The following is an 11469-nucleotide window of genomic DNA, read 5'->3' as shown; positions in this document are numbered from 1 at the left end:
GCTTTGATGTCAAGTTGCTCACGGGCCTACACTGTTCCACTTCAGGAGCTGAAGGGGAAGTTCCTGATCAAAGGGAAGAGATTAAACAAGCTGGAGGCCAGCTTCGCTCCCGAGGCAGCTGCGGCTGATGACACGGACGTGACGGAGGAGGACGAGTCGAATAATGAAGACGAGGAGGACGAACAGAAGGAGGAAGAGAAGAGAAAGGTGGGGCGTCGCACAGGTGACCTCCGCTAACATTTCTTTAGACGTTTATTTTGTACCGACACTTGATTTCCCTGTTGATGCATAGGCGAAAAAGAAGCTGAAACTAGCGAAAGAGCTGTCTGACATGGTGGTTTACTGTAAGAGTGTCCACTTCCACGGCTTTGAGGACGCAAAACGGAACCTGAGCTTCTACGAGATGTCGTCCTTCAAGGAGAAGAAGGCCATGACGCTGGCAGAGGAGTCGGGTGAGGAAGGCTGGATTCACTCAAATGTTATTGTGTCTAGATTTATGATAGAAGATCAGGATCTAGCTTTTCAGCTCAGTAGATGACGCTGTTCTTCTGTCTCGATGTGCTCTCTGCAGCCAATTCCTACATCCACCACAACGTGGACAAGCTGAGCCGCATCTATCCAGGAGGCTCCAGGACCGACTCCTCCAACTACAACCCAGTGCCTCTGTGGAACGCCGGCTGCCAAATAGGTACACGATGTTGACGCAAGGAGGGAATTACAATCCATCACGTGTACAGTCCAATGTCACAACCAACTGATGGGAGACGTTGGCTTATTTTCGATTCATCATTCTGCCCCTGCGTCTTCTTCTTATTTCCTTTTCAGTGGCCTTAAACTTCCAGACAGCCTGCACAGACATGGATGTCAACCAGGGCAGATTCCTGGTTAACGGAAAGAGCGGCTACATCCTGAAACCGGCCTTCATGAGGGACGTAGCCACGGAGTTCGACCCCATCACCCTGACCCGAGGAGACTGGCTGAAGCACAAGACGCTCCATGTCATGGTGAGTGTTTTTCACTGCAATGAAGCGCACTGACATTGACTGACATTCGCTGTCGCGCTTCCCGTTCACAAATCACGCCGTTCAGCATTGTGCAGAGTTGAGATCGGGAAGGATCTTTCACTGACGTGATGTACCCTTCCCTGTCGCCAGGTTATATCTGCCCAGCAGCTCCCCAAAGTGAACAAGAAGAAATCCTCCATTGTGGACCCGTTGGTTAAAGTGCAGGTGTACGGAGTGCCGGCTGATGTTGCCGAGAAAGAGACCATCGCGATTGAAAACAACGGTACCTTTCCCTTCAAACGCGATATTCTTGTGTTTTGTACTGTACTTTTGTTTGCCAATGCAGTTTACCAAAAGGTTTTATACTTGTGTTTTTGCATTTATGACGCGTGACTTCAGAACATGTCTCTACCTGTAGTAGCCTCAGGAGACCAGAATGCAATGCAGCCACAACAATGGTGGCATTTCGCTTCAGTTGTAAGACTGTTGCCTCTTGTTTACTGGGGGGGAAATAAATTCCTGCTCTGCCTACCCTGTGTATCCGTCTTCAACATGTAAAACTCACAGCTGCATACAACTAAAGTATTTACGCCCTCTGGGTGTTTTTTTCCCCGAAATGCACTCTGGGAGACGAGGGCAGCCCTTGAGGCAGAAGTAGAGCAGGCTGGTTAAAAGATCACCCAATAACTGGAGCCGGAATGCGTCACAAATGAATGATTCACAACTTCTGACGGTACATTTCATTTTTTTTTTTTTTTTTTCCCCCCCCCCCCCGGTTGAAGGTTTCAACCCAGCGTGGAATGAAAGCTTCCAGCTTGATGTGTATGTACCAGAGCTAGCACTGGTGCGCTTTGCCGTTGAAGACCACGACTCCACGTCTGATAATGAGTTTGTTGGGCAGTACACACTTCCATTCAACAGCTTAAAAATGGGTGAGTTCAGCAACTGGCAGCGGATATTTGCAAAATGTTCTGTTTTCCCTCCGCCTCACTGTTATCCCTTCAGGATGTAAAATAGTTCCTTGTTTTCACACTTCATAAATTAACTCAAGCTGTCCTCTTCTCTGGTCGAGCACAGAGAGCTCAGTTCACCGTCTTCACCACTGACTGCAGCCGCTTTGTGCTCCCACACAGGATACAGACACGTGCCTCTGCTCAATAAGAACGGAGACGTCCTCCCCTCAGCTGGACTCTTTGTACACATTATGGTCGTTGATGCCGAGTGAGACGTCACCGACGGGAAATAAGGACCTCCGAAACACAGCCTCCGTTTCTGCTGTTGATTAATTGTTTTTTTTCCTCTATTGTTTTAAGTTCATGATTAACTTATTGGCTTCATTCCAGTAGTTTGAGCTGCTACTCTAAACGTCAGATAAATACCACAATCTTCTCAGCAAGCTAAAGGACTCCCATCTGCAACTGGAAAGTTGCATTGGGAGGTGGGTATATGCATGCAAATGCTGCACATCCACAGCAGGTTTGCCAAACTTTTAAAATGCTCCACATGAGTGACATTACACCTTCAACGGTGTCCCTCATTTCTAGTCTGTTAATGTATTGTCTATTTAAGTTTTTTAAATGACCCTTTTATGAATTCTGGAGAAACATAAGCCAACATGGAAACAATGTGCTTTGTATTCATCAGTCATTTTAGTGTGGTTATTTTTTTCATGTAACATCGTCACGACTTCTTCTTTTTGTAAATCAAGATGAAGATAAAAGTTTTAAACATGAACTCTCACTGTTTTTTTTTTTTTTTTTTTGTTTTTTTTAATATCTCCTCGCCGGTGATAGCCGTGGCCGGAGGAGCTAGTCCATCTGTCCTTCCCATTCTTGCGAACGTGTTATCTCAGGAACTCCTGGAGAGAATTTCTTCAAATGTGGCACAAACGTCCACGAATTTGGTGGTCAAAGGTCACTGTGCCTTCACGAAACACACAACTTGGTAAATGATATGCTAGTTATGACAATTTCATACAAATGTCTAACAGGATAAGATTACGAAATGACGACTGACTGGAGGAGGCGGTAACTCTTTTTCCAGCACTTCGAACTAAACTGTGTCTCACTTATCTGAGGATAAACTTTTGTCTCTGTAGTCTTATAAGACTTTAAAGATGATTTAATAATCCTGGGACTCATGTGGAATATTACAACTGTATAGTACCGTGTTGAAACACTTTATATTGTGCAAACAGGAAAAGAGCTTCAGCCTTTCCACAGAATAAAACCATTGGCCTAGTCAACATTGGATGGACACGCCTTTGGTACACAGTGTTACTCCAACAATCAAAAGGAAGTCATGGAGGTGATGCACATAAATGCACCGCTCACGGGTTAGCGCACGGTTGAATGGCATTTAAGCCTTTGACTACTGTAAGGATATTTTATGTATTTTGTACATAAAGCAGCCATAACTAATGTTTGTCCTAAATGATGGGGTTGCATGACTTGTTGAATGTGAGAGCGGTTACATTTAGTAACTATCCACTCTGCAATTCCCCCTAAGCACTCTGGAGTTTTTTTAAGCCTCTTCCAGCTCATTGCTTTACCTTTGGTTCACTTTCACGGCGTCATTTTTGGCCACAAGCAGCCATCTTGCCTGCTCAGCACCAAACGGCAGACACAGTTAGCGACTTCCTAGTCAACATAGTGGCGTATTTAGCAGCTATAGAGACATATCACGGGTAAATATTGGACTTGCATTCATCAGGTGGTCGGAAACACCACCCCAAGTTTATGCTAATGTTGCTCCAAACCTGCTGAATGGATGTACATAACTGTAGGCTAACACGTTTGCCATATCAAAGTAAAAGGTGTCTGCAGACAGCTTGTCCCTGTTGCCCTTAAGTGGCTACAAATCTAATTTATTGGAGGTTAAATTGAATTTGTTGACGGACATTTTTGCACAAGATCAAATAAGCTTGTCCTAACATGACGTGACCTCAGTGTGCCAGCTCATTTAGGTCACTTAAACGTGCCATTAAGCTGCTGACAGAAGACAAGCGACATTCCTCCATAAAAATGTGCTTTATTGTGACGTGATTGGAAGGAAATGAATGTATAACATTTTACAGTGAGCTTATTCTAACAGAACACAGTGACATTCTCAGGACTTTTTGAGTTATCAGAGCACATCAGGTACAGACATTGGAAACCTCAATCACACCAGTTTGAAGTGATGATCTTTGGCCATATTTCATGTACCGTGTCATACATTTGAATAAAAAATAAAAAAATGTAGACATGACATTGTTTCAATGAATCCTTTTTATTATGGAAAGAAAAAAGTGATGCTCGGGATGAAAACACGCTGCCGGCACTCGAAGTAAGCCAACCATAACAGACACGTTTTTGTTTGAAAAATAGAAAGTGAATGACCTCACCAAGAAAACAAAACACTGACTTCAACTGAAGTGTTGTAGAACCATGGTGTTAAATCAATACAAAATGGTGTGATTATGAGTGAGGTGATACAAAAAAGAAAAACTGAAAGTTAGCACAAACATGATGCCTGTGCGCGCGCGCACGCACACACACACACACACACACACACACACACACACGCGCGCGCGCCCCCTGATAGGAAAGACGAGACCTGACTGAGAATTCTTACCAGAGGCAAGACGGGGACATTACAGATCTGAAAGGAAGGGGAGAACAAGCTGGATACAACTGGTAATATGCAACTTTTCAAACCAAATACTGACAAAGGTAGGTAGAAAAATATCACAATGATAAACATGTTTCAGAGGAAGGTCAGGTTGAGAAGAGTCACTTCTTATAAAAAAAAAAAAGAAGAGATTGCACTGAAACCATCATGAGCTCACCACCAACACAAATGCTTCTGCAAAAGAAAGGAAATATTTCAATACGCCTGTAGGAGCTGAATTATGAAGTAGTGTAGGTCTTTCATAATGAGAATTCATTGTTGATTTCACACTCCATAAGAAAGTACTAATGAGACGATGCTAGAACTTGTAGATGTAACCTTGGACTTGATGGAGAAGCGTTGCTTTGTGCCTCCACAGGCGAAAATGCTATGATGAGGTTCCTCACAGTCCTGTTGCGGTGCCCGAGTAATGCTCCTCTTAGAGCCGGCCCCTAACATCTGGAGGAGCAGCCAGGACTGAGCACTCATCTGTAGGTTTGGAAGGCGTTCTATCTTTATTTTTTTCTTCCTTTTTTTAAACTTTCTTGCACAACAAAAGCTGATAATGTATGGCAATGTAGATCACTATACAAGGTCCTTGGCTTTTGTTGTTGAAAAAGACCAAGCATCGTTCAAGTTGTTTCAGTTTTTCGTTAAAAAAAACCAAAAAAACAATTACACTAACTTATACGTGTATGTCCAGTTTTCGGGTCAAATAATGTGAGAAATGAATGTGTTAAGGTTCAATCATGAACACTAAAAGTCCTCGTGATAACCAGGCCGCCCTTTAGTGTCAACGGAACCTTGTCAAAGTGCTCGAGACAACGAAAACCCCAACCCTTCTAAAAAAAAAAAAAAAAAAAAGAAAAGTTATTGCCATGGTAGCTAATGTTGCAGCATCCGGTTGGCGTGGCTCCTCTCAAACGTAGGCACTGAGGTGAAGAGCAGGTAAGAAGAGTCTGGGAAGGTAAACATCGCACATCGTCTCCACTGGTCGAGACCGGGCCATCGCCGTTTGTAAATCAAGAGAGAATGGTGCTACTTCAACACTGACAGACTCCAACCAACGCCGTCCTGTCTTCCCTAAAGAGACTGACTTCGTGGAACAATAAAAACATGGCACTCGACCCATTTGCTGTCAGTTCCCGGACTATTTGAATCAACAAAAGGGATACCTTTGCAACTGTGTAGCATTATTGAGAAGGATCATCCCCTGAGGGTGAAGCAGCACCACTTATGTGTGCCCCCCCCGGAAAAAAAGAGAAGATGAAGCGGGCTAACAGCTAGCCTTATGATAAGCACAACATGACAAAGACCTCGTGACAATAAAAACACTATTTGTCAAAAGAATAAATCCTAAAATGCTATACGTACTACTAATGGTTCAACAGTTATGGCTGAACCCCTGGTAAAGATATGAAGCCTGATAAATAAATAAAAGAATTTGCTTATTTGGCAAATAATACAATTAGATATGTGTGTGTGTGGGGGACACAGAAGATAAATGGCACAATGTCATCTGAAGATCTACTGTACTTGCAGGTGGGGCAAAAAGTTCACAATTGCAAATGTACTCCTTCGCCAAAAACAAAATATTTCTACATATAATGAAAGCAGAAAGAAAGAAAGTCACGTCTATATAATGGCACAAGCATGCCGGGGGAAAAAATAATATAAGAATATTATGGAGACATTTACCCAGCATTTGATGAATCAAAAAGAACAAAAGAAAGTCAAACGTTTATATGAAGGTACTTCTTTGTCTACTTTAAAGCATATTTTGTGTGAAAAGACTGAAGTACTCTGGAAATATGCCAAGTACAAAATATCTCCCCATATAAACAACATTCACACAAGGCACTTCATTCAGTAAGAAAAGAGAGTCACAGTCCTTCCTTCTGCCACAAACTGCCTGCATAGCAACAATACGAGGACGAGATCTTCTCAGACTTTTGTGTGGAACCACAAAAGAAATGTCAAACAAAACGTTGTTGGGCGGTTTTTTTTGTTGTTTTTTTGGTTTTAAAATAAGCACTTCACCGAATAGTAAAACTTTGTTGGTTTAAAAATGAAGACCAGAGTTCATTTCTCTTAGCATTTTGTCCCCACTGTTATCAACTTAGGACGCTCTGTACACTTTCTGGTGTGTTTTTTTTTTTTTTTTTGTTGTGAAACACAGTGCTCCTGGGATATTTTAGTGTTTTTCTCTGATGGCACTCGGAAGGCAGCCAGTCACCAGGTTAGACGGGGGGGGGGGGGGGGGGGGGGGGTTACATGGAGGTTTCCACAGTTAAGATCCCGAGGCGTCCCCTTGGGGCAGAGACAAGAGGGGCGCTTGTGGGACGATCCGCCTGAGTCTGAGAGGTGTGGTTGTAGAAAAAGGGCAGAGATCGACAGAGGGGAGGATGGAGAGCACCGGCGGCGGGCGGCGCTGTGGTGTGTCCTGCTACCTGCCTCTCAGATCCTGCAGGACTCCGTAAACCTCTTCTTCTTTGCTGAGTCCCTCAAAGAAAGGCAGCAGGTCCAGGAGCTCCGTGTCATTCATATCGTCGAACCAGGATTGGACGGGGACCTTTGGGAGACGGGAACACCACCTGCAGTTAGCTTTTCTTCTAATACCAACTCATACTTTATAAAGAAGACCACCACTGCATTCGAAACATGGGAACAGAACCAAAAAACAACAACAACGTATGGTTGAGGAACTCACAGCATTTTCTGGGTGGAAAATGTAAGAGGCGGGCGAATTGTCAACGATGATAACGTTGCTGAGCTCTCGTCCCAACCGACTGAGGTCTTTGACGTAGTTCCCTCTGTGGAAAACGCAGGATTCTCTAAAGAGTCGCTCTCGGAACACGCCCCACTGGTCCAGCAGGTCTGCCACAGGGTCAGCATACTGTCCCAACCAAAACAGACATGGAACACGTCACAACTACGGCGATACATTTAAATCAAGATCAAAAATCTTTGTGGTGGTGTATACCTCAGCTAGAGCTCCAACAAGAACAACTGGCAAATGCAACGCTAATAGTCCAAAAAGGAAGCAGGTTATGTTTACCCGACGACACCCCAGAGAATACTACTCTATGACACAAAAAGCACAAGCGACAGCTAGCCGTCAACTCAGCACGGAGAACATCTGATGCTACAGAAACAGGAGGCCCTTCACATGGTTATGTCTCCGTCTCATTCGTTACACTTACCCATACATTATTGGATAAGATGCAAAAAGACACAGATGGAGAGCGAGGCAGAGGAAGTGTGAACATTCAGACAGCAAGAGCAGATGAAATATACCAGAAGAAGGAAATGGGAAAATGTTGCTCCACAGGAACTGGTTAGTAACCAAAGCACACGTGTCACAAGCACAGACGACGTGTCTGAACACACCTTGGCAAGACTGGCTGTGAAGAGGACACATTCAAATAGCTCGCCCATCTTTTGGAGAAACTCGTCCACATGGGGTCGCTTCAGCACGTACACCTGCAAGACACACCGCGGGTGTTAAGCCAGGTCAGAGGAAACATGCATGTGTAACACGAGTGTTGAGAGAGCAACGTACGGCTGAAAGTATGACTCACGCAATTTAATAGCAGTATTTGGACAGTGTGCTGTTATAATCCTCTCTAAGAGACATCATGTTCACTCAGTTGAGATGCTCTTCGCCCAGCGACTGCCACCCAGTGCAAGTAATCGTGAATAGGCCAACCAGGATACACACAGCCTATCCTGGATTACTTGAACCGGATCACAGCCAGTGTCTCTTCGGTAGCTTCACGTGGGAGCAAAAGTGACTTCTTGACCCTGATGTACTTCACTAAAAATGTATTTTTATTGTGTGTGTGTGTGTGTGTGTGTGTGTGAGAACAATACCTGATGAACGGTACCGTCGATCTCCACCGGAACAATAAAGTCTGCGTTGCTGATGGGCTGCAAGAAGAAACAACAGCGGGTCAGTGTCATTCAGATAGTTGGTGTAGTACCACAACCGACCAGCAGAGGTCCTGCTAGGAGCACTAAAACTTTGCAATTCACAGATTGTAACTTCTCTGGAAGGAAGAAGAAAATAATCAAGTCTCTTTTATGCCAAATATAAACCAACTCTTTGTCCTCCTGCAACCTCTCTATTAATCTAACTGAACAGGCAGCGAGGTGGTCGCCCTCAGTCGCAACCGGACAGAGGGAGGATGGATTGAGTGGAAAAACAAAAGGACGGATAAACAGGAAGCGGAGCAATACGAGGACTACACGCATCATATTCTGGATTGTAACAAAAACAGCCACTGATACTAGACTTGTGACGATGCTTTTTAAAGCTTAAGGAGATTACCCACATCGGCAGACTAAAGACACCACCCTGCTCTGCAACATTGCCCCCTCTTCTTACTACAGCACATCCTCCACCACCTGCTCCTCTCCTGGCTTTGTTTACACAGTGTTTTAAGGGGGTTTAACACAGCGTTGACGTCCTGCAGGTTACTGGCTGACTTTTGGATATGAAGACAAAAATGGTAGATATACATCATGTTATACTCTCATTGTAAGGCATATATACTGTATGCTTTACAATGATGTCGGTAAATGTTTTCAGGATTTTCTTTCGCTTGAGAAATTGGATTTATTATGCAAAGACTGTCAAGCCAACGGGCCGTCTGTGTCTTTGCTACACAGAAGGCCCGTGCACTGACAGTGGCAGAAGTGTGCACAACATCAATAGTGAACCTCTATTGGAGCTTTAGCCTCTTCTCACCTTGAATGAGCTGTGGACGAGCGTTTCGTCCAAGTCGATCACCACACACTTCTTGCCATAGTCGGATATTAGTATCTCTGGTAGGAGGTATTTGGCTGGTGGCTGTGGGGAAAGACGAGGCAGGTAATGTCAGATAAATGGAGAGAGAGAGAATGATAGAAGACATATCGTCTGCACAAATTAATGTGTGAGCCTGAGCAGAAAAGCCAACACCGTGTTATGAAGGGTATCTCCATGGGTGACAATGCAGCTGAGATGATGTGTTTAATGGAGCCGTTGCTTCATAAATGACACTCTATGGGACTCTACAACACCGGATATCCCCCCCCTGCTACAGCCACCTACTCAGAGAAAGCACCGCCATCAATCGTCTCATATTTTTGTCAAATCTGTGGAGACTGACTAAAAGTTTAGCAACTCAAATCTTAACCTTTTGTTTAAAGAAATGCCATCACACTTCTAATTCATGTGTGAGCGTGATAGGATGAAGTCATGTGGGAACTACGTTAAAAAAAAAAGAAAAAAAGAAAGACTTTCACTTTGGATGGATGTTGAACCTCATAAAGTCACTGATGGGGGATTTAACCGGTATGTTGGCCAGACATAGAATTCCTTTTCTTGAGTAACTGGATTATTAGTTTCACCCGTTTAGCTGAGGAAGCAAACACTACCGTGGAGCTCAACTCTTACTTACATATATTATCCAATTGCACGGATAAGCAGCACAATAAATGGATTTACTTCTTGCATGGAAGCACCTGAGGCGATTAATGGAAACCGTTTTTACACTTAACTTGTTAAGACAGTTAGTGCCTCAGTATTTCTAAAAGCATACAAACCACCAGGAGTGTCTCCCATGCAGATCAGGCACTGAGACGCCATTTAAGCCCATAGGTGCATATAACCCTTCCATGCAGCCAGTGCTACGATCAGCCGGTACTGAACCGCAGTGTGGTAGCAGAGCAAAAAGCTCTCTGAGGAGCACCGGAGCCCACACAGACAGGATGTGCCAGCACCAGCCCACTCAGCCTGCATGCAAAGGAAAAAGGAAAAGGAAAGGCAATACATACACTAGGGACAGGGATGACCTCGACCTGGTCACACTACAACACAAGAGAGAGACACCCTCATACATAAAACAGGGGCAGGAAGGAGAACAAAAAGAAGAAGATAATATCGTAGACAATATCCCAAACAAACAAATAGCATGCGTTTAGTGGAGCAGCGGCACCACCTTGGGAGGCGATCCGTTCTCCTCGACAGGTGGAGGCAGGGAGCTGGTGTTGCTGGCTGGCGGGTCCACATTGTAGTCGCGGAAGCAGCAGAAGAATGTGCTGAAGATGCTCCGGCTCCTCTGCTTCTTCAGGCTGCTGTTCGACTGGGACGCTGTCAAAACAACAGGAGGGAGTGGGAGAGCGGAGAGGGTGAACAAGTGGATATGCAAATCGATGTTCTGTCATTAAAAAAAAAAAAAAAAATTGGAGCATGCCGAAGCTGGGAAGCATTTACTTTTGGGCATTTGCATGCCGAGCTGTGGACGCTGCTGGAGTGACTGGGAGCAAACGGTTTTATGTCGATTGCAATCCTCCTAAGTGACCACAGTGGCAGTGAGCTGCACTGACTCACAACAATAGGTGGGACCTTGACTGTGTGATTAACTGGCATTAGTGTTGGGTTCTGTTGACCCGGCCTGGCAGAACCACTGATCAGAAAATAACGTGGCTGGCTGGGGTGACTTCATCCGTCACACATAGCGACAGTTCAGAGCGTCATTCCAGCACTACGGCGCAGGGCTTAAATCAGACACCGAGCTTTTATTAATAGTGACAAGTTGGAAGCCACACGCACTCTCCCCCTCCCCTCTTTGCCCTGCCGTGGATCCCTTCACCTGATTGGTCTTAAAGAGTCTCCATTTTGAAAGCGTGCTTACATTCGCCTCCCCGTGTTTCGGCTGGCAGGTGAGTGACTGAAGCAGCCTGGACGTGCACAAGAGATGGGGGGGGGGGGGGGGGGGGGGGGTTCCAACTTGTCACTATTAATAAAAGCTCGGTGTCGAACCGCGGG

General features: G+C 44.8%; 2 protein-coding genes across 7 annotated transcripts in view; one reads left to right on the top strand and one right to left on the bottom strand.

Annotated features, from left to right (window-relative positions):
• plcd1b (phospholipase C, delta 1b) overlaps window positions 1-2738 on the top strand; it is an 8793-nt gene extending 6055 nt beyond the window's left edge. For all 5 annotated transcript variants that reach the window (XM_031854805.1, XM_031854806.1, XM_031854803.1 and 2 more), the window contains exons 9-15: window positions 46-207; window positions 293-452; window positions 572-688; window positions 826-1004; window positions 1155-1287; window positions 1787-1936; window positions 2138-2738. In XM_031854805.1, coding sequence (XP_031710665.1) covers window positions 46-207; window positions 293-452; window positions 572-688; window positions 826-1004; window positions 1155-1287; window positions 1787-1936; window positions 2138-2229 — 993 coding nt within the window. In that variant the 3' untranslated portion in view covers window positions 2230-2738. The remainder of the gene's footprint in view (window positions 1-45; window positions 208-292; window positions 453-571; window positions 689-825; window positions 1005-1154; window positions 1288-1786; window positions 1937-2137) is intronic.
• A 1279-nt stretch (window positions 2739-4017) lies between these two features.
• Window positions 4018-11469, bottom strand: part of LOC116387569 (CTD small phosphatase-like protein) — a 13339-nt gene continuing 5887 nt past the window's right edge. Inside the window, exons 2-8 of one of the 2 annotated variants that reach the window (XM_031854808.1) lie at window positions 10640-10791; window positions 10476-10508; window positions 9406-9507; window positions 8529-8585; window positions 8046-8138; window positions 7366-7551; window positions 4018-7227 (exon numbers count right to left, since the gene is read on the bottom strand). In XM_031854808.1, the coding sequence (XP_031710668.1) occupies window positions 7102-7227; window positions 7366-7551; window positions 8046-8138; window positions 8529-8585; window positions 9406-9507; window positions 10476-10508; window positions 10640-10791 (749 nt within the window). In that variant the 3' untranslated portion in view covers window positions 4018-7101. The remainder of the gene's footprint in view (window positions 7228-7365; window positions 7552-8045; window positions 8139-8528; window positions 8586-9405; window positions 9508-10475; window positions 10509-10639; window positions 10792-11469) is intronic. The other variant, XM_031854809.1, reaches the window with a different exon arrangement.

The sequence above is a fragment of the Anarrhichthys ocellatus genome, unplaced genomic scaffold, assembly GCF_004355925.1.
Source record: "Anarrhichthys ocellatus isolate YVR2014 unplaced genomic scaffold, GSC_Weel_1.0 scaffold15, whole genome shotgun sequence".
Lineage (NCBI taxonomy): Eukaryota > Metazoa > Chordata > Actinopteri > Perciformes > Anarhichadidae > Anarrhichthys > Anarrhichthys ocellatus.
This window is presented reverse-complemented; position numbering and strand designations above follow the sequence as displayed.